At 35.4% G+C, this 21,861-nt stretch overlaps 1 protein-coding gene across 1 annotated transcript in view; it reads right to left on the bottom strand.

The window, feature by feature from the left end:
* The window catches only part of PLXDC2 (plexin domain containing 2), a 250,177-nt gene that overhangs the window by 53,402 nt on the left and 174,914 nt on the right, over positions 1–21,861 (bottom strand). The window contains exons 5-7 of the mRNA XM_059842010.1: positions 20,344–20,466; positions 17,416–17,534; positions 8,574–8,673 (exon numbers count right to left, since the gene is read on the bottom strand). Coding sequence (XP_059697993.1) covers positions 8,574–8,673; positions 17,416–17,534; positions 20,344–20,466 — 342 coding nt within the window. The remainder of the gene's footprint in view (positions 1–8,573; positions 8,674–17,415; positions 17,535–20,343; positions 20,467–21,861) is intronic.

Raw genomic sequence — 21,861 nt, forward strand, 5'->3', positions numbered from 1 at the left:
TACTGTCAGACATTTTTAGGGTGTATTTCAAATGCTTGCTTTCCTAGGACATTTTTCTCATCTTACAGATTTGAGAGAAATACTTAATATGATCCCTTTGTCACTTCTTGCAAAAATGTGCAAAAAAACCTTATTTCATTGCCTAATTAATTTTTTTAGTTACAAGATGGCTCACATCTAAGTGTACTAGAGTATATTTTCATATTATAACATATTAGAGAAGACAATCTTTCTGAACAGCCATTGTGCATAATCCTCCCACAGGCTGAGTGCACCTGTTTCTCAAAGCAGAAATTCAATATAGTCAATGTACTATTCTGAAAGGCTTTGAACTCACAAGCAACTGTAAGACCCAAGCACAAGATAAATGTGAAAAAATCACATGCTAATTCCCAGAACAATATCCTGTAATGTGTTCTGAAAATTCCAAATTCTATAGATACAGTTGAAATATAGACTGGCGAGCTTGTATATTTAAAAATCAAAAGTACAGCCCATAACACCAATCTGATACAAAAATGACAGCTTTCTGGGGGGCTGGCTTCATATTTATGTTCTTTTTGAAGGTTTGCTAAACTAACTGAGATCAGAGCTAACTACAATCACTGACCCTCTGCAGTCATTCCAGAGAGAAATTAAGGGTTAAGTACAAAGGACAAACAGATCATCCAAGCCAATGACCAGTCTCAGTCTACAAGTAACAGAAGAAAAGGGACTTGTAGACAGTCACAAACTCAGTCTTTGGACGTCTTCTATACTACCAGCCCTGTATGGATTGGGGCACACCTTGCTGCTTGAGGAAGCAGCTTCTCTGCCCTCTCTTACCTCATTAGCTCTCAGAGACAAGTAGGCAGTATCTCACTTTCAGACAAAAATATTTCTATTTAGTTCCAAATCAGCACCATTGCCAACCACTTCTTGCAATTTATGTGAGGCTTTGCTATGACTTCACCCCTCCTGATAGCAGAATTCTCTTTCAGTATGAAATGAACCCATAATTGAACTGGTTTTATGTGCTACCTACAAAGTCATTCTGACTAGTTAAAAGACAGATATGGTGCCAAAGTTTACCCCCATAAATGCCTTAACCAGGTCCTTCAGACCCACTGGAGAGAAAGAGTTTTCAAGACCAAGCTAAATATGTGTTGGGATAGGGAAAATCTCTTGCCAGCTGCAAGGGTTTTATGCTGTTTATGCTCACAGGATGGTCAGCCCCCTAAAAGCCCAGTCAGAGTGATTGTAAAATGTCCTTGAAATGAACTCCTGCCAATGAATGTGAATAATAAATGAATTAAAATTCTAGGTGTTGACCCTTTATTTGAACTGCATCTCATCAGTACTGGTACAGACTTGTATAATATAATCCTGTTAATTCTGCATCTCTCCTTACAAGTTCCTCACAGGGCTTACAAGAAATAGGGAGCTTCTGGCTTTCCAAAGACTCAGTAAGAATCAGAGATTCAGGGCATAGAAACTTTCACCTCACCCAGTGCATGAAATTTCTGAAAAACATTACTTTTAAGAGAATTAAGGGTGTCTTATAAAAAAAAAATTCTAGTCATGCATATTTCAGCATGACTGTTTATTCCAATAAATCCCATTTCCTGACAGACTCAAATTTGTCCTTTTTCTTCAGAAAGATGACTGTGTCAACCACAGATGGTAAGTTTGCATATGAGGCATCTATCTAATGTAAGAAACTTAAGCACAGAGAGGTATTTGCATAGTCACCTTCTAACATCCTTGTATATTCTTGCAGACAGGTGGTTGGAAATGTGAGCATTCAAATTTATCTTCCTGAACAGGCTAGAAAAACATGCAGGCCTAGATTCTTTTGAAAGTATGGCTTACACATGCCATGCTTAGATCTTTGAAATGCACTTTTCTCTCCCTGTTTTGAATTGTGAGCTGGTTTCCCTAAACAGAATTGGTTAAAAAAAAAGTAAGCTCAACAGGATAAACAGGAAAATGGATACTCTTCCCTCACACTTTTCCCCTAACCTCTTCACACACTCCTGCTTCAGCCCAGAACAGACATTGCATTTCCCTCAGGTGGAATTTGTTCTTTGTCTTATGCTATTTAGCTCTTTACCAAAAAAGTACTAGTGCAGAATCACAAGGAGCTTATGAGCCCATGTATACCTCAGTACAGACCTTAACGTGACAAGAACTAGTGAAATAATTTGATGCAGTAACAGATCCATATTCAAGCATCATGTGCAGGTATTTTGCTATAAAGAAATGTTTCATCAGGTCTAGCAGGGAAAAGAAGAAAGGAAAAGGACTTTTCTATGCTTTTGAAGTTCCCAGTTCTGAATTTCAGAAAATATGTGCATATTCTTTTCCTAGTCATGAAAAACATTTTACATTTCTACAAGTCTGGATTTCTCAAACCCACTTTTTAACGAAATGCTATAAAGTTTGATATATTCTTTAATAACTGGCTATATTTTTTTACTTTTCATTTAGTTCACAATATGGTTCAGACTGTTTTTTGGTTTCTTTTCATGGCATGAACTTGTGCTATCTTTGAACACAGGCCAAAGGTACAGTCCCAGCAGAAAAACCTGAAGAAAACACCAGCTACTTGAGGTAAGAAACACATTCCTTATTGACTGGGAAAGATAACATGGGGGTCAGAAGGCCATTTGAAAGAATTCTTTCAAGGGATTAAGCAATGTTAAGCAATGAATTGGTAAATTATAGATGTGCAAGACTCTGCTGTGACAAAATAATTCTATGTAGTTTTATCACAGTAGTGTTAAACAAAATAATTCTATATACAAGTATCCTTTGAAACAGAACTGCAAGAGTTGACTAAAGGTACTCAATAGGGAGAGTGCTCTGGGGAGGGAGCAGTGCCAGGAGAGCACCAATGATTTCTTAACATGTCTGAAGGGTCAGTAGTTCATAAAAAACTATTCTAAATATGTGGCTGACAGATGCATAATCTCTCCATCTTTTCCATTACATAATCACTGCTTTTCCTCATACACCATTCCTCAGCTAAAACCTGCAATACAGTAAAATGTGAAAATACTGGAGAAGTCATTCTGAATTTTTAAATTATATGTTCACACAAATAAAGACCTTTTCCAGTGAAAGATTTCTAGGGAATTGGGATTGGCCATATACCCAGAAATAACTGCTAAACAAGGCCATATGTATTCATACAGCTGTACTTTCAGTTTTAAGTCTTGCTGACAGAGAAAACACAAATGGTAAGAGGGTTCATTTGATTATGCAGAAGTCAATTTGAAGCAAACAATTTATGAAACATATCCAACAAGCTGCAAGCAATTTGTAGAAAATTTAAGGCATAGAGAAGGTAGGGGCACAGCTGCTGTGTTATACAGCCACTGACTTTGCTGGACAGGGACGTTGTTTAACATCACTGGCTGAATAAAACCTGTCAGCCTGGTATATCTGATTGCTGTCACCACAAAAGGTAAAGGAATCAGAATGTCAAAGCATCTGCTCTTTAACAGTTTTATATTGCTAAACTTGTCAATATTAACCAATTAATTCTTGAGGCACTGACACTGGACTAAAAACCAATGCCTGTAATCCAAACACCTCCACAATTGCTCCTCTGAATATAACACACATGTAAATCTCGATAAAAATTCAGATTCCCTAATTGTATTAATTTTATCATTCTTACAAAAATTACTAAAAATATCCTTTTAAACCTGGGAGCTGCACTTCAAATCTGTGAACAAGCAAACCAGTGAAGTAGGCTCTGAAAACACCTTTATGAACAATGTACTAAGAACTGTTCTGCTGCAATACTCTGCACCTATCACACATGACTTACTTTGAAACTCTCCATGTCCTTCCAGATTTGCCCCAATACCTGTTGCCAGCTAAAGAGCTCCTGGTACAGGACCTAGCTGTGAAAAACTTGCTTCATTTCCTAATCCCATCACATACAAAACTGTCTCACTCTGAGATCTGTCTGTGGCCAGTTATGAGAATATTTTAAACTTTGACCAACTTGCACCAGTCCTGGCAGTATTGTCATGCTACCAAAGATCAGCAGCATGCTCCTGAATCAGACACCCAGTGCAAGGAACCCAGCTGCCTGGATAAACCTTTCTGGACCAGCAGACAAACACGCAGGGCTGGGGCAGCTGGCTCTGTGGGATTAGTCACACTAGTGTAAAGAAGAGTAAATACTATGATTTTAGAGTGATAACTCTGGGGCCCATTTTGCACAGAGGTAAATGATAACACTGCCAGTAAGGCAGCAGGAAATCAGACTTGATTTCCCAAATGGTGTTGCAGCTTTATACAATAGATATCAGAGCATAAATGGCCAGTGGTCTTTTATCCTTCAGGAAGGTAATCCTAAGGTTCTTTCAGGGGCTTCACTGCTGTAAGTGAAGCCCCTGAAAGTGGTGAGACATCTTGAGCAAACATTTACAACATGCAGAGTTGTCACTCAATTCTATGCTTGAGTTACACTACATATTGAGTGACACTAATTGCACTGAAACTGGAATATTACTAACACATAGCTCAGCTACAACTTCATTTCTGTACACAGTGTTGTTGAATAATTTCAGTGTGATTAAATGTTAAGTTGTCAAGGCATGGATTTCCTAAAAGAGCTGCATCTAATGCAGTAGATGCCAAAATCACAGAGAAGTATGTCTCATTGTGGAGACAGACCTACCACTCATTTTCTCTTAGTGCAAGACTGTAATTCACTTGTGTAGATCCCCTGAATCTGGCACTCTCTCATTTCCCAGTGTATTTCATGGTTTTGTGGAAAACAAACACAACATGGGAAGGCTCTCTGGTGGGGTTTTCATTGCTAAAATACAAAAGTGGGTTGTAGGACATGCTTTTTCATTTCTTCTTCTTGCACAACAAAAAGCTAATTGAAAGACCATAGGGAAGAGCACTGAAGCAAAGGAGATAAACACAGTAATCCTGAATGAGAGGAAAAACGGAAGGAAAGATGGTAATGAAGTTAAAGAGAGATCTTGGGGGTCTGCAAAAAGGAGAGCAAAGGACACCACAGGCAAGTGAAAGAAGAACCAAGAACAGAATAACAAGGATGGCAGAGAAATAAACAAGAAATGAAGGGGAACTGGTTGGAGAAGATGGGCAAGGAACAAAAGTCCTGAAGTAGTGAAGGTGTTTAAAAAAGTCCTGCTAGAGGAATATGTAAAGCTCCCAGCTTTGTCATCACCAATCACTTTTCTAGCTGGAAGACATCCATGAAACTCTCACTGTGTTGGCTACAAAAGGAAAAATAGTTGGTTTGCAAGTGTTCAGCCTGTCTGAAGAAGAAATCAGGATGGTCACCCTTACAAATCAGAACCAGAGTTCCAAAGCCTGGAACTTCATTTGAATTACCTGGAAAGAGCTGAAACTTTTCCTCTGAAATTAATCAAAGGACCTAGTTTGCCATTTTGTCATAAAAATCTCAGAATTATCAGGTTAACCTTGGTGTCAATCAGAAATTTACTTCCCTTAGCATATTAGCAATCATTCCAAAACACCTCTAGAGAATTTACAGGCATATCTATATCTAGATATAAAATAGTGGCTAATCTGCAATAATATAAGTGGAAAATAAAGACATGGTCTTTAAGCAAGAGGTAGTAGCAGATCAAGGAAATATTTATTTTTAAAAAAACCAAAAAAGCCCCAAAAAAACAAACAGGTATAAAGCCACCTGCCAAAAATCTCCCATCTCCATGCTCTAACTCTTAAAAGATAAGGTGAACAAGTGTATGTGCCTGTGTGCTTTTAGGGGCAGATAAAAGAGGTATTACTGAAGAAATATAGGTATTATATGAAGAAATATATTATATATATGAAGAAATAGAGGTATTATATGAAGAAATATATTAATAAAATAGGTATAATATTCTCAAGTTCCTCCTTCTAAAAATGTTCAGAAAATATTTCTTTTTAGCTCTTGGCTCTTCGAGACTTTTCAGCACTCATTTAAATGCACTTTTGAAATGAAATGGCTGATCAAAAAGCATGTTTTCTCTTCCCAGAATGAAATAGGTTTGCCTGGCTTTTGAACTCATCTTTCAGAAGTATTAAAAACGTTATTACCAATCTTTTGGACAGTACATCAGGAAAAAATCTGATAAATAGTTAGCTTAAATCTTCTGAAATTACTTTAATAAACTAGGTCCATTATATTGAAATTTTAGAATACTGAGCATACAGAAGGCACTAAAGATTTTCAGCATTTTTAAAAATTGAGGGGATATATTTGCTCAAACAGGCTTCTGCTGCTCTTAGTGACTCTTTCCTTTTTAAATGCACAATATATACCAAAAGAATTGACAGAGCTCAAAGAAGAAGCAGTAGAGTTTGGGGCGGTTTATTTGCATTATTTGAGGGGGATGATTTTGGCTTTTTTTTTCTTTTTTAATAATTAGCCATGAACATAAAGGGAGACTGGGTTCTTTTGATGGAAAAATCTTTGATAAAGTGTCAAGCTAGAGCCAGTAGTTATACTTCTTTGCCTTCTCTTGGGACAAACAACAATTTATATTCTTCCATTGTCTTAAGAAGCCAACAAATAAAGTAAAATAACAAATCTACCACATCACTTTTTCAGTAATTGACTAGAGCCATAGTTGATTTAATACCTGTGAAAAACAAGAATTCAAGAACATGCATATTTTAAGAGCATCTGGTACTGGCTTTCTATGGGCCAACATTATTTACCAGCTCTGTCAAGGTGCTATTATGTTGCCTGAACACATCAATATAAACCTATTTCATTGAGCACACAATTCAGCTTCAGGAAAATCTACAGTGAAATGATGGTTCCCTTGATTAATATTAGCTCTCGTGTAAGCTGCAATCGAGCAAAAATAATCATGAATTACCACCATCCACAGAACTGCTAGGTAGGGGCAAGAGCAATGCATTGTAAACAGCAATACATTAATAATGTTCTCAAAACTACCGTAGCAGTGGCACATTTTATACTCCTTACCCACTTTATAGTCTGACTTCTGTTAGCAGAAAGTGTCATGTGGGAAAAAAAAATAGATATGCTAAAACCAGAAGCCTAGTAAGTAACTCTGCATACATCAAAACAAGTAGTATTTACTGGTAGTAAAACAAGTGCTTGTCTGAAATATATCTACAAAAAGAAACATTCAGACTTGAATAAAGACACACATCTACCATATATTTTCCTTCCAAAATATGTAAATCTAATACAAGTCCATTAGTGTTGTTTAATTATGGAGGCCTGATGTCAAAAGATATCATCCTGTTGCATCTCTTGGATAGAATTTCTTTGTGACTATTCTCATAAACCATTTGCATATTCAATTAACCTAATTTCCCCCTGAATCCATATTTGGAGATCTTAGAAACTGAAGATTCAGAAACATTCAGATGATTTACTTGCAAATATCACTCGCATTACTGAAGTTTGTTGCCTAGTTTCATTTGTTCTTAAACACTCAAAACCAATCCATGCAAACATAGGCACAGCTACTTATCATACTTCAGAAAGAAATTTCTTGTCTCTTAAGAGAAATCTTGGCATGCTACATGCTTCACACTATTCTGAGCTCACAACTAACAAATAGCACTGAAATTTTCCATATACCCCAAGACAGGACATGTAAGACACAGGATTAATTCTCCCTTGTGCTAAAGACTCTTTTATATGTGACAAGGAGATAGGATGAGCTGAGATGCCAACAGCACTGGATTTTTCAGTGTCAGCCCCATCTGCTGTCTGTCTTAAAGCTGGGCTGGATCAGGTCAGTCCTTGTGAGACCACAGGCCTGCCAGAGTTCACTTTGGGAGAATATGCCTGGAGTCAGCCCTAGGAGCCTGGTTCAAGCACAGCTCCTTCCATCTGCACTCTGCTATTAGGGCTTCATTGAAAACTGCTCTCAGTAAATTTTCTCTAAATATGGAAGTAAACCCAGTAGACTCGAAAAGTGAGCATATTCTCTAATGGCTAAACAACCTCAAAGGGTTCTGTACACAGTACATTAGAGCATCCAGAAAGTCACACTTGATTTCCTATTTGTTTTCAGTGAAGCCATGCAAAGTATAACCGAAGCCGCACAAAACTAAATTCCACCTGCAATACTGCTGCCATGACTATGTGAGCTCAAGATGTTATTTCATAACTACATCTCCTCTTTTTTCCTCTCACTAAAATGTGTACATGAATTTGAAACACAGAATAAAGTGTCAAGAGCTTCCAGTCTAGATATTTTTGGATACAGATGGTTTTTTTCTGAACAGAATGCTTCTTCTTTACTATGGCTATGAAAGCATGTTCCAGATAAAGAATCTTATGGAAAACCAAATTGAGTCTGTTGAGAGTTTAATTTGACATTATTTGACTGGCCATTTAATTTTATTTACTTAATTTATCAGCTCAAAAGAAACAATGACAAATTCATATTGGGAATTATCAAGCAAATAAAATTACATTTGAATTAACAAGCTGAAATTAGCTAAGTGATTTGTTGTGCAGCTAATCACAAGCTTGATGGAATCAGCTTATCCTAATTTCTCAGCCTCCAAACCATTAGCACCACTACAATTCTACATACTGGGAATTTGCTGGATCCTGTGCACCACCACAAATGCATCTGAAAGTCCCACTTTCACTGGGTGGTTGGTTGAACTTATCTGTGTCACAGCGACAGGAATCTAAAAGACAAAAGAGGAAGATATGATTGAAATATTGAACTGGAAAAAAAGATTAAAAATAAAAAGCACTGCCAAAATGAACATTTAACCAGTGTAGCTTTAAAGTCCTAAATAAATATTTTATATAACATAGCACAATAGAAACAAGAATTATTTGAAGATAGAAATTACTGGTTTTACTTTGTATTTTATCTCAATTTTCATTGCATTGTTTTCATGTGAACCCTTAGGGGTAGAAAAATTGTCAGATACAAAGCAGAAAAGCGTAGTAATTTCCAGTAATTTATTTCCCTCAACTGAAGAAAAAGTGGGATGATGTGCCAGTACACTCAATGATGAGAAGGCAACACCTCCTGTCAACTTTTGAACACAAAAACTGTGAAAGTTCAACTTGGGATGAACATTTTAAAAGTTACGGCTCAGTTAAATTGCACTGAAAACTCTGTGAGTTTTTATCTGCAGAGAGTTCTGACAGAATGATAATAATATTTATTATGTTCTCAAATAGCAGGAAAAGAGTGTTGTGGTAAACATGGAAAATTCCATGCTCAATTGCTAATATCTAGAGTAAGGAATAAAGATATGGAGATAGTCATAGACCATTCCAGCTTTATGTTACAGAGCTATTGACACTGGGTAACATGGCTGCATGAAAACAAATGTCAGGTTTGATTCCATTCTTGGGATAAGATTCCAGGTTTGGCTGATACTTCTATATAGTTATAACAGGACTGAAATTTTTTGAGATGCTTGATTTAGTGACATGTAGCATTTCTTCAATATTAATATAGTTTACTAGATTGACTGGTCACAAAAAAGCAGCCATCACTAAAGGAGCAGCTCAGACTGACAGCGTGCCTTTACAGCATTCAAAAGTTCTACCCAAGACTGAGAAGGAAACATAAATTTCCTGCCTAGCAGTTCTCCAGATGGCACTGGCAGAGTAAAAATAATAAAATGCCTGGATCAATTAGCAAGGTTAGACATTGAAAATAATGCAAAGATATAATACAGACAAAAAAGAGTGCAAGGTAGAGTTTGGGGAGCAGGGTGTAGGAAGCAGCAGTTCTAGAAGGAATCTCAGTATTGTAGTGGATGAACAACTCCAGCTGTCAGAGGGGACATCTCAGCAAGAAAGCTTAATTGATATGATATTTGGTTACACAAACAGTGAAATATAGCCTAGATGTGGGGTGACCATTTTACTTGCACCTCAAAATTAGATCATTGCTGATATATCACACAGACTTTGAAAGGATATTTTTCTTAAAAAAATGCCGAAAATTAAGAGAAGGAAGATTAAATGTGTCATAAAAATATTTTATAAACTTCTCTAGTTCTCAAATGCCATTAACAGAAGTGTTATAAATGTCCTTTCTATTTGACTTCTGGATGAAATGCTGAAAAGCTCATTAGATTACCACAAACAAGTACTTCAAAAGGCAGAAATTACTCAGGGACTAAAGAGTCTTTTTCACTAGCACAGAAAGGTATAAGCAGTTTCCACAGGAGTTGGAAGCTTCAGGCAGGTACCTAAGGAGTAGAATAAGCCACAGCTTTCTATGAGCAATTATGAATTTCTGCCAGTTGCTGTTTTCAGATATCTTCTATTTGGATATCTTACTTTTCACAGTTGCCCTTCAGTTAACCAGAAATTTCTAGGCTGAAGGCAGATGGAACTGGATCATGTGTAAGAAACTGAGATACAAGGTATTAGTTTAGATAACCCAATATCTTGCTCTTTACTTGTGTGAAACTACAAAAATTGTATAGTTGGCCAGTATTTTTCACATAGCAGAAAAATGCTGAAGTAAAAAGCTGGGTATTCATCCAGTGACTGAGGATTCAGTTCTGTCTGCATGATAAATAATAGCATGATTTCTGGCATCTGAGTTAAGCATCAGTAGTTCTCCTTGTTCCCAAAATACCTTTTGGTTTTGCTTTTTCCCAATTACACTGGTAAGTAAGTTCTGGTGAATTAAACATTGTCATAAATTTCCATTCCTTTTACTTAGTGACAGTTTTTTTGGGGTTCTTGCACACATGATCTGGTGTGGTATATAAAAGGCTTGTGGCATGTTGTCAAAATGACAGGAAAAAGAAAACTGGCTTGGAAATACTGCTAGAAATACATCAGCTTAAATTTGGCTTCTATCAGCTGAGCTCAGATGCAGTTATTGGATAATATGACAGCAGAAGACCAAAAGCCATAATTTCAAATTCTTCAAAATAAAAGACTCACTAAGTTCAGAACTAAGTCTATAAATTTTCTGCAGCATGAAAGCTTAAACAAAATAAGGGAATTATTCACAGTCTCAGAATACTGGAAAGAAAAGCTTACATTAACTATCAAAGAAACTGTCTTAAAGGGTTTTGAGTAGGATACTCTATACAACCTATTGAAAGGTAAGTTAGAAATTGCACTGATGAGGAGGATGAGATGACTTTCTCTTCAAAGTTAGAGAGGAAAGAGCAGTTGAAGAAAGGACACAGAGTGTACTTGGAATTGGAATTAGTAGATTTGTGACAAAAGATGCTGGTAAAATTGTCATCTTAACACATAAATTTTTCCTGATAGATGAAAAGGATTATACTCATTTGTATCGTGTGAATGTAAATCAGGAGAAGTTGCACTCTGGCCTTCTTGAATAAGACTCTTTTCTTTCTTTTTAGTCTAGTGCCTTTTCACATGTTCATTGTGAATTTTTGAATTACTGTAAAATTTGCATCTTTCCCTCAAAAATTATGAAAAAAGGAACCTAATTCATTTTTTGTTTTGTTTGGTTTGGTTTTGTTTTGCTTCTGGGAAGGAGTGATGAGTTCTTGCAGTACTAATGCCACAAGTGAGGGGTTTGGGTATAATATAATATAATATAATATAATATAATATAATATAATATAATATATATTATATTATATTATATTATATTATATTATATTATATTGTATTATATTATATTATATTATATTATATTATATTATATTATATTATATTATATTATATTATATTATATTATATTATATTATATTATATTACATTATATTATATTATATTATATTACATTATATTATATATTATTTTATTTTTAAAAAATAAATTTATTTTCCTTACAACCAGGTTCAGACCTTGAAAGTTAATAAAATTATGAATGGCTCAGTGATATGTGGTACTAAAACAGGATGCAGTAGCCAAGCTGAACAGGAAATATACAGAAAAAATTCAAGAGAAATTAGAAAAACTTGAAGCAGAAATAACAATGGATTTTGCCAAAATCCCTGCAGGTGTCAATACTCCAGTGCTGGGCATTCTACTGAGAGCAAGAAACTTTCAAAATAATTTCTAAAATAAGAAAGCAGTAAGGTCCAGTCTAACAGAAGCAGCAGCCAGCAGTTTGGATACACGTTTTAGAAACAAGGCTTAGAAGCAAGAGCTTCTGTAAGCTCAAAAAAGAATAATTAAATTAATATAGACGGCTCTTCAAACTGAAGGGCAGCCTGTGTGAAACAATCATGCAGTAGGCAGTCCACAATCCAGGAACACTCTTATTCTCCTGAAAAACTACAGTGCCATTATACCTGTATTTACTAAAACATATATTAATTTTTAAGGAGTGGAAAAAGAAATTGGTAATGTGTTTACTGAGTGCCTTATTACAGGTGAAATATTTTGCATGAGAAGTCAGGATAAAATGACCTTTCACCATATGCTATCTGATTAGGAAACATTCCCTTTTGACAGAAAGCTTGTAGCAAATATTAAAACAAATTATAGAATATTACAGCAAAATATAAATAGCAAGCAGAGAGCTGCTGTTCTGGATTTCTCACCTGAATGGCAAGACAAGTCATAACAGGCTGACATGTTAAATGGTTGAGCAGAGAACTAGGAACCTGCAAGTGATTGCTAATGGTTGGCAAGGATTTTACAGCATTACCTTCTTAGAATGGCTTTTAGCTAGAATAACTCTAAACCATCTGTTAGCTCTACCAAAGAAAATGTGATCTTTTGTGTTGTACAAATCACCAGTTTATCAATAAACTTCCCACACTAGCACTAAGGCCAATAATGTCTATATTTTGGATTATATACTTCAACAGTAAGGAGAGGGGTATTTACAATTTATGCTGAATTCTATGTATTATTGGGATCTGTAATCTAGACAGTATTTTTCATGACACGCCTCAAATTTTATTCCTTTCAACTGTGAGGTCATATTAGAATCCTATTCTTCAAAAATGATAAAATCACAGCCTCTAAACTTATCCTGAAGGAGGTGGTAAGCAGTTTGCAATTATTACCCCTCTTCAAAACTGAGTCAAAGATAAGAGCCAAAGTATGTTGCAAAGTAATAATTAGGAACACAATGTTCCTAACAGGTGTTATATAGGGCTTATATAGGGTTTTCATTGCCAGTTTCCTAAGTAGAAATTAATTAGCCCACAGGTTAAACTGCATGAAAATCAGGAATTTTAATTTGTGTAAACTGAGCACCTCAAAAAGCAAAAATCATTTCCATGTCCATATTTTTGATAACAATAAAAAGGCAAAAATAGCATTATGGGATTCTTTTTTTTATTAATTTAGTTTTTTGTGGTTTTGCATTTTTGTGGAGCTTTTTGCTATTGTTTTTTTTTTTTAGGCTATTTTTTGGCTTTTACTTTTTTTAAAAATTTTTTTTAGTTTTCAGGAAACAATAGCAAGGTTTGAATTCTTCTTACTGAAAACAGAGTACTTTCTTTCATGCCTAGTAGGGGCATCAATTTTATTTAAGTGCTAGCACTTAATAATTTTAATTTAATTCTGTCTCCTTCTTAGAATAGAAATTCAGTCTACTACAAGCCTCTTTTAGAATTATTTTCCAAACTTACATATTGGGCAATTTTGAGCAAATATTTTAACTTTAATAATGGTTTCTGGATGACTACATAAATAGAGAGTCATTACTCTTTAAATGAACAAAGAGAGCCTTCTCTAATGATATTAAGAAAAAAAATCATAAACAATTAACAAGACCTATGGAACCATTGCCTAATTTGTTTTATATTAATCATGGATAAAAAAAGAAACCAAATATTACACTAGGAGCATTAGCTCTAAGCATTAATGGGAAAAGACTATATGGAATAGTTATTTTGTTTAATAAGAAGTGAAACTCTTGAGAATTGAAATTTGGTGAAATTTAGAACATAAGAAATGAGTATTCACTACTAATACATACAAAGTATGCCTTTGCCAAAATTCTGTGTATTCCTGTATTCTGCTGGCTCGCTTGCACTGTAATATATTTCACATGTGGTAGAGGTACACCAGTAAAATTTTCATGCCAGCTGATGTTTCCTGGCATATCAACCACTTGCTAGAATAGCGTTGGTGCAAGCAAAGTGACATTTAAAATGGAAGGTGCATGCACTGTCAAAGAAGTAAATTGTTAAATAAGTAAATAATTTACTTGCTTTAGGACCTTGTTATATTTCAAATTGTTTTCACATTTTGAAAACTTGACCATACTGCTCCTTCTCCTAACAATTAACTCTTCTGAAAGATATTCTGATGTCTCCATATTTGTCTTTTCTGATGGTTCTGCTCCTTTTCTTTTTTTTTTTTTTTTTTTAATTTTGGACAAAACTTTTAACTTTCAGGTTGCTTTCTATTGGGGAAAACAACAGAATGCAGAAGATTGGGCTCTTTGGTATTCAGCAAACCTCCACTGGGATCCTGTCTTGGTGGTCAACACCCGGTTTACGAGACAGCAAACCTAATTTGGGAGCAGGAAAAAAGTGAAAAAAGGGACTCTCAAATTGATTGAATAAATAAGAAATAAAAGGTAAAATTTACCTAAAGTGCATTAGATATAAAGCACTCTAGTTGTATCTGCTTTAAATGTATAATTACAGTTTTTTAAAGGCAGACTCTTTTAGATAAATGCCTGGTGTCAACAGGAGAGAGCCCCTATGAGATGCTTGATGAAGGTACTGGCAACCTTTTTGTTGTGTTTCTTACATGGTGTTCCAGTGTGGGGACTTTCAATGACAATGCCATGAAGACCTCTCAGATTTGCCATACATCACTGTCATTTTTGATGAACTGTGATGCTAAAATAAAATGGCACCAAAAAGACAGTAGAAATCTTCTGCAACTTTTAGTCATGCTAGTGAGTACTTCCACAAGTAATCTTACTGGAGTTAATGGGGCAACTGACAACATGACTCAGCAGCAAAAGAAATGGCTCCAGATGGAAGGACTTCCTCAGAAAGCAATGGATTCAGCACTGCAAAGTAAACTCCTAGCAAGGCTTATAAGCACTAGGACCAAGTTTAAAATGATAAGTGACATGTTTGTTCTTTTCAGACAACTTGTGTCTGATCAGTGATTGGCAATTTTATTTAATTTTCCTCATTTAGGTAAGACCGTGGCAATGGAGTAAAGGCTGCAAATAAAGAGTGTCATTGTCTAGAAATCACCGTCTCAAAACCCATTTCCCAAGTAATTCTGATGGAATATACTAGTTGTAACTTTCCAAAATATTTAGAAAAATATTTTCTCAAAAGATTTACAGATCAATAATCTCTTAATGAGATTTTAAAAAATCTTTTTCCTTAGTTATGTGCAATAGCTTTAAAGTAATGTTTGAAAATTCCATTCAGGACAGGAATAACTCATGAGAGGGGATGAGTTCAAAGATTCACCTGTAGCAAGAAACACATTATTCCATTTGCAAATTCCAGTTTTCTGTCTCAAGAGAAATGAACAGAACACTAATAACTCCTACCCACAAAAGCCATGTGGTTTTGGGAGAACCTTCCAGTAATGTAATGAGATCAAGCAGCCAGAAATTGTTTATCCATGGATTAGATGTCATACTTCCCTGCAATTCTAGGAATGACTTGTGGTAGAGGAGTGGCCCATTTACTCCTCTTTTCCTAAATGAACAATGATTTCAACTACCCGACACTGCATCACCATTTTCTTTTGTGCAAAATGTTGGCCAGATACTTTCAATTTAGAGCAGTAACTTTTATCACCCGTATTAGATCAAATGTGCACAGGGCTAGATAATAACAGGGAGTGCAGTGCATCTCATAACCAGGAATAGAACTCTCCTGAAAATGTCACCATTTTAATGTCAGAATGCATATATAGTTCTTGACAAATTTATCTTAAAACTAGTATCCAAAAACTCTCTACGTCTTGAAGGCAGGAAATTTTGTGTAGTCTTTAGAAGTTTTTGCTTTTCTTTAAAAAGTTTTCAACAACAGGAGACAACCAAAGCTTTTAGTGCACACTCTTTTGATCAAGTACAATTGAACTCCATTGTCCTAAGCAGAGTAAAGCTTACATGAAGTTGGATTCAAAATGCAAATAAACTGCATTTTCATAGGTGAAGACTGTAACCTGCACCTAAAATTCAGAAAAAATCCCAAGCAGACTTTACATCAGCATGTCTTTTGTAAGAAAAGGAAAGCCATGTACGTGGGTGTACCAGAAGTTTCTTGTTCCTACAGTACTGATCCAGTAAGAACATCTTGCAGCAATTCTTTTCCAAGCTGCAAAGACCTTAAGTGAAGGTATGACTGCTGCTAGCAGAAAAACCCAGATCCTGTCTAGCTTGCTAGTGAATGAGCAGAGCAATGTTATTATTTCTGCTTCATTAATGGTCCATAGCTACAACGTGGGTACGAAAAATGAGCCTGAAGGCTCACAAGTGTTTTATAGCAGAGAGAGAAGAGAAAAGAGATTGCTCCAAGTCTGGACAATTGGTTGTATCACTCATTAGTGTTTCTTACTATAAGGAGAATAACTGAGAGTTGCATTTTGAAGAGAAAGTCACAGTGTGTATGCCAAAGAGATTAAAATAACAAAACAGAACAAAAAACCCAAACCAAGCAAAACCAAAAAACAAACAAAAAAGAAGACATCATTTTGTCACTAGGGATTTTAGCTTGTCTACTTTCTGATTCTTATTTGCATGAATCGGAGAATCATAGAACACCAGACTGAAAGGGGACCTCAAGGATCACCTGCTTCAGCCCTTCTTGGCAAAAGCACTGAAATTCAAATAGGCTATAGTTTCCAGAGCTCTAGCAACTCCAGAAAATAAAAAATCACTCAAAGCAACAACTGGAATTCTGAAACACTTGGAGAATGCACAAGAGCCCATTTAAGACAACATGTTGGTGCTATGAAGGCAAACCAAATGGCCTCAATCTAAGCAATTTTATCATACAACAGATGGAAAACCTCAGAGCTAGCAATACAAACCAGTTATTTCTTGTTTCAAATATATGAACTTCGAAATATGTGAGTTACCAGAAAACTACAGCTGCAGGAAATAGGTGACCTTTTAACAATAACCATTGATTCTAGAGTATTTTGAAATGGTTCAAGATTGGGTAGACTAATTGAAAAAATTTGATCCTATTTTTCAAAACCAACGGGGAATTTACTAAAAGCCCAGGAATTTACTGAACATTTAACACTCACAGACATCCAAAAAAAACCCAGTTGAAATCCAGGATTAGTACATTTGTGTCATGTTGACATTTTTAAAGTCAATTATATGAACATCACGTTAATAATAATATATAATTTTCATCAAAATAGTGATCTTATAAGCAGCATAATGAAATGATCTTATATAACTGATCTTTCAAAAATCTTCCCTCCTCCACAAAAATGTAGGGAAATTCCTGACATACAAAGTAATTTGTCCACTTCAATGACAATTCTCAGACCAAACTTACTTCTTTGTAGCCGAAAATGATACGCCCATCATTGAGAAGGGTGGCCTGAAAAGTGAAACTCCCCAGGTTGTAATTATCCTGCAGATGTACATGGTCCCACTGGACAACTAGTGCTGTGCCTGTGAACCCCAGAGTGGGGGTAGAGAGGCAAAAGGAAGAAAAAAATGTGAGAAATATATTAACTGATTGTAGGAAAAGTACTTCACTGCAGTTCCTTGAAACAAGACCAGTGATTTGTCTCTTTCTAGCAACTTTCAGCTCCACACCTTGAAATGCCAAAGATACTACAACCACAAGTTGAAACTGAAATTCTCTGAAATGCAGACACCACAGTGCTACACAAGAAGCACAACTACTGCTAAAGCAAGACTGGTCAAAAAACTTGTTTGAAATTTTACAAGAAATCAACTAAAGGTAGGATCCAGTAGTTTGGGCATGCCTCCACTACCACTTGTCTGCAGTGGCATTCTTTACACTCTATACATAAATCCTGATGGCTTTGAAATGTGAAGTGCTAAGAGCATTCCCTGCTTAGTAAAAGTTATTATTTCAAGAATTCAGATTCCTCCATTAATTAAATAACTTTTTTTTTCCCTGCATGGTGCAAGCCCTTGCTGAGGTTCTGCAAATTGAGAAATGTTAGGTGTTGGCAATAAATAAATGCAGTTTAAATCAAACTCACTGAGAAGTCATAAATGGGGCAAATATTGAGTCTGGTATGCAGAAATTCAGTTGCAAGAGCCTTGTTAATATTCACAGGAGTTCACTGGCTGAAGATGCACTTACCACACTAAAAATATTTCTCAAGCAACTTGCATACCCTGTGAGCATATTTTAGAGATGTTGAGATACATCACCAAAACTGTGTTTACTGAAAATAACATTTTCATCTCTACATGCCTTTCTCAAAAACTTCTCTTTTTGGCAGTAATGGGAGTTATGTGCTTTGATTCAGACTTTCATTTCCTTTTTAGAATGTTAATGTCAATACATGTTCAGCTCAATTTATTTTGTATTTGTCTTTGAAAAATCTTTTGTTACAGATCTGTGCTGCAGCTGTCATGAACACATCTCGACAGGGATTGTCATGAAACTCTGAACATGCAAATTTTGGGTCCACACTGCACCAAGTCCAACACATTATTGTGCCTTGTGTTTTTCTGTATAGTAGATAGGCATTAATTGTGCACACAGTGCATTTTTTCCTTTGTGACCAAATTAATTAATTGCTTTTTTAATATTTATTTTATTGCATTAAATTTTATTTTAAATGAAAAGTTATGACTTTTATTTAAAATGTAAAGTTAGAACTTGTAAAGTTGTTAGAGCACAATTAGCCAGAATTAATTCTAGTCAGTCACTGAGTACTTCAGATCTATGTGCACCTCAGAACCCCAAGCTAAAATAGAAATCAGCTGCCACCCAAACTGTCCTTTCATTCCAGAGGCTTTTATGTAGATTTGTGTGTACCTAAGTTCCTTGGAGATAGCTTCACCAGTGAGACTTTGATGGATCCTCACACTCTGTGCTTTCCCACTACAGATGCTGCTTTATGGCAGAGCACTTACTCATGGGGACAAAGCACAGATGAGTAAGAAATAAGGTCCTGAAGATACAATCTTGTCAGTTCCTTTTTACCTGTGTTAAGATAGAAAATTCTTTGTCCTAAAGCCCATGGAGCTCAAAAGATGATGCATTACACAGGAAGTAGCATCCAAAATCTCAAAGAACTGTTCAACCTCATAATGAAAGCCACGTGATACAGCCTGGTACACCTGGTGTGAAGACTGGAAGTCAGGACTATAATGAGAACTAGCAACATCTTCTCCAGAATCCTCAGATTCTTTAAGTAAAGATAAAAAATCTCTGGCAAAAATGTTGAATAATTTAAAACATGAAAATTGTATCTTTTTCAAAATTATTCATGGAAGGAGTAGGATTTTCTCATATAAGCATTTTATTGGATTTTTAACAAACAGACATTGCAATGACTAGATTGTAAGGAAAGGTTATGACTAGATATAAAAGATTCAGAATACGTTTTGATAACTGATCTAATTAATAAAAATTTTATTGGAAATATGAAATGTTTTTGAACCTGCTGGTAATTTTTGTTTAAATTCACTATAAATAAGCATACATAAAATAGCACAGGTGTATCCAGGACAATTTAGAAGTCATGGATGTCATGATACTAATTCACAATACTAAACTCTCTAAGTTTTAACTGTCACTGTAGCTGATCACTAAAGGCCTGAGGTAAAGCACCAGGTGCCTTTTAACCATGTAGGGTATGTTTCTAAAATATCGATTGCAACTGACTTCAAGAGAAAAATAACCACAGATTCAAGGGCTTTGAAACTTCTCACCAGTTTCAAGAACAACACTGCAGCTTGCCTTTTCCTCTTTCAATCTTTTTTACAAGGAACTGTTGAGAACTCTTGGTGTAGATGAGTGTATTGGATTCCAATTCTGGGACTCCATGAACACTTAGTCATTGACAGGTTTATTAACCTTATCCCTGCCCTGCTTCTGTGTATTCTTGCTATTGCACTCCACAAACGCTACTTTCATTTTAGGTAGTGGACAGATGGTATCCACTATAAATACTTTGAAGTAACACTTTGAATTTACACTGTTATATAAGATAGATTTTCCCTTCTAAAACTGATAAAATGTATTGCTAGTTTGAGTTTATTTACTTCAACAACCAGACGATATCTGCTCAATTAAAAAAAGGCATTAATGACTCTTCACTGTGTTCCAAATTAATAATTGCTTATAGATGTCAAGTCACATGCTCTATACAGCCTCTAAATTAAAAACAAAAAGCAAAAAAAAAATTTAAAATCCTCAGTGCTTCCTTCTGAAATAGTTATTTAAGAAAATAAGAAGAGCCAAGGGATACAGACAAGGACTGCTACATACCATTATCAAAGTATCTGACTGTTGAATTTCTTGACACACTGGGGTCAAAATTTGCCATTAAGGGTGCAATATATTGAGTAGCTGTTAGCATTCGATGCACAACTTCTCCAGTATATATGAAACCTATAACAAAAAAAAAAAAAAATTGAGACCATTTCAGTAAATTCTGAAAAGATTTTAATAGAATGGCAGGTTGAATTAGGCATTGCCAGAGCATTAAGGGTCATCCGAGAGAAATTAATCCCACCACAAATTTTATAGTGAATTAAATAAGAGCTAAAATTGCAGAAAAAATATCTGTAATGGCTGCCAGAAAAACAAGATCCAAAATGAATAATAGAACAAATAGTTCGAGAAGGTTTTTTACAGAAATAAAACCAGTGAAAACTCAAGGAAGAACAACTCCAGTTAAGAGCAAAATGCAAGTATGTTGCATTATGAAAATAAGCCATTTACCACCAGGCATATTCCATAGTGCTTTCTTCAATGCTTTCCAAAAAATCTGCAGTTTGTTTTGCTCATGCAATTTGTGACCTCTTTTAAAGTTAGTCTAACCCTTTTTCATATTTCTAGAATATGAAAAATATAGAAACACAGAGTAAGGGACTATTTCAGAGTAGAGGTGACAACCTTTATAAAAAAGAGTCAGATGAAAAGTGGAACAGATAGGACTTTTTCAGGTTTACAGGCAAGCAACATTTCTACAACATTCTCTGCTCTGTCAGGTCTCACTAGTCTGTTCTATTCATCCTTGAATTGACAGTACTCCTCAGATCAATAGTGGGCTTCTTTCATCTGAAGTGCTCATCCAAAACCTCTTACTGGTTTGGAATTGGAGTCCTTCCTTTGAAAGAAGACCAGTCATCTATGGGAAATACAGTAATTCTGCAGTTTTCTTCAAAGCAAGCATCAATGTATTTTAACGGCAAGGACCTCCTTCTATTTTAAACAATAAATGGTCTACAAATAAACCTGTGTTGTTTAGGTTTGCCAACTCCACTTCAACTGGTTAATGGACCTAATTATTTTAAGTGCCCAGATGAAAGGTTGATTTAAAAACTCCCATTGCCCTAGAATGAGTCTTTTTGTTACCCTTTGCCTTTAAGTTGATTTGAGCTGGAGACAGATCTTCAAAACTGATGTTTGCATATTGCCTCTCCTCCTAGTGTTTAGCAGAGGGTGTCTTATGATGTATTTGCTATTTCTACTTCTTTGATTCCATGAAATACATTCCAACAGCAAACATCTCAACAACAAGAATAATATTAGAGCTGAAAATTTTCTAACATGAAAAATGTTATTAGAAAGATATATTGAAGAAACAGAATTCTTTACTGGAAAATTATAGCATTATTTTCAACACTAATTAGGCTGGTTTATGTTTCCTTTTCCATTTTCACTCATACTGAGAGTCTCTCCCTCTGCAGAACCCTTCACTGCCAAGGCCAAGAGTTCCTTTCTTCTTACCTTTAGTACCATGGCAATACAACATGTGATGAAGTAGCCTCTAAATCTAAT

Source organism: Haemorhous mexicanus, chromosome 1 (genome assembly GCF_027477595.1).
Source record: "Haemorhous mexicanus isolate bHaeMex1 chromosome 1, bHaeMex1.pri, whole genome shotgun sequence".
NCBI classification, from domain to species: Eukaryota; Metazoa; Chordata; class Aves; order Passeriformes; family Fringillidae; genus Haemorhous; species Haemorhous mexicanus.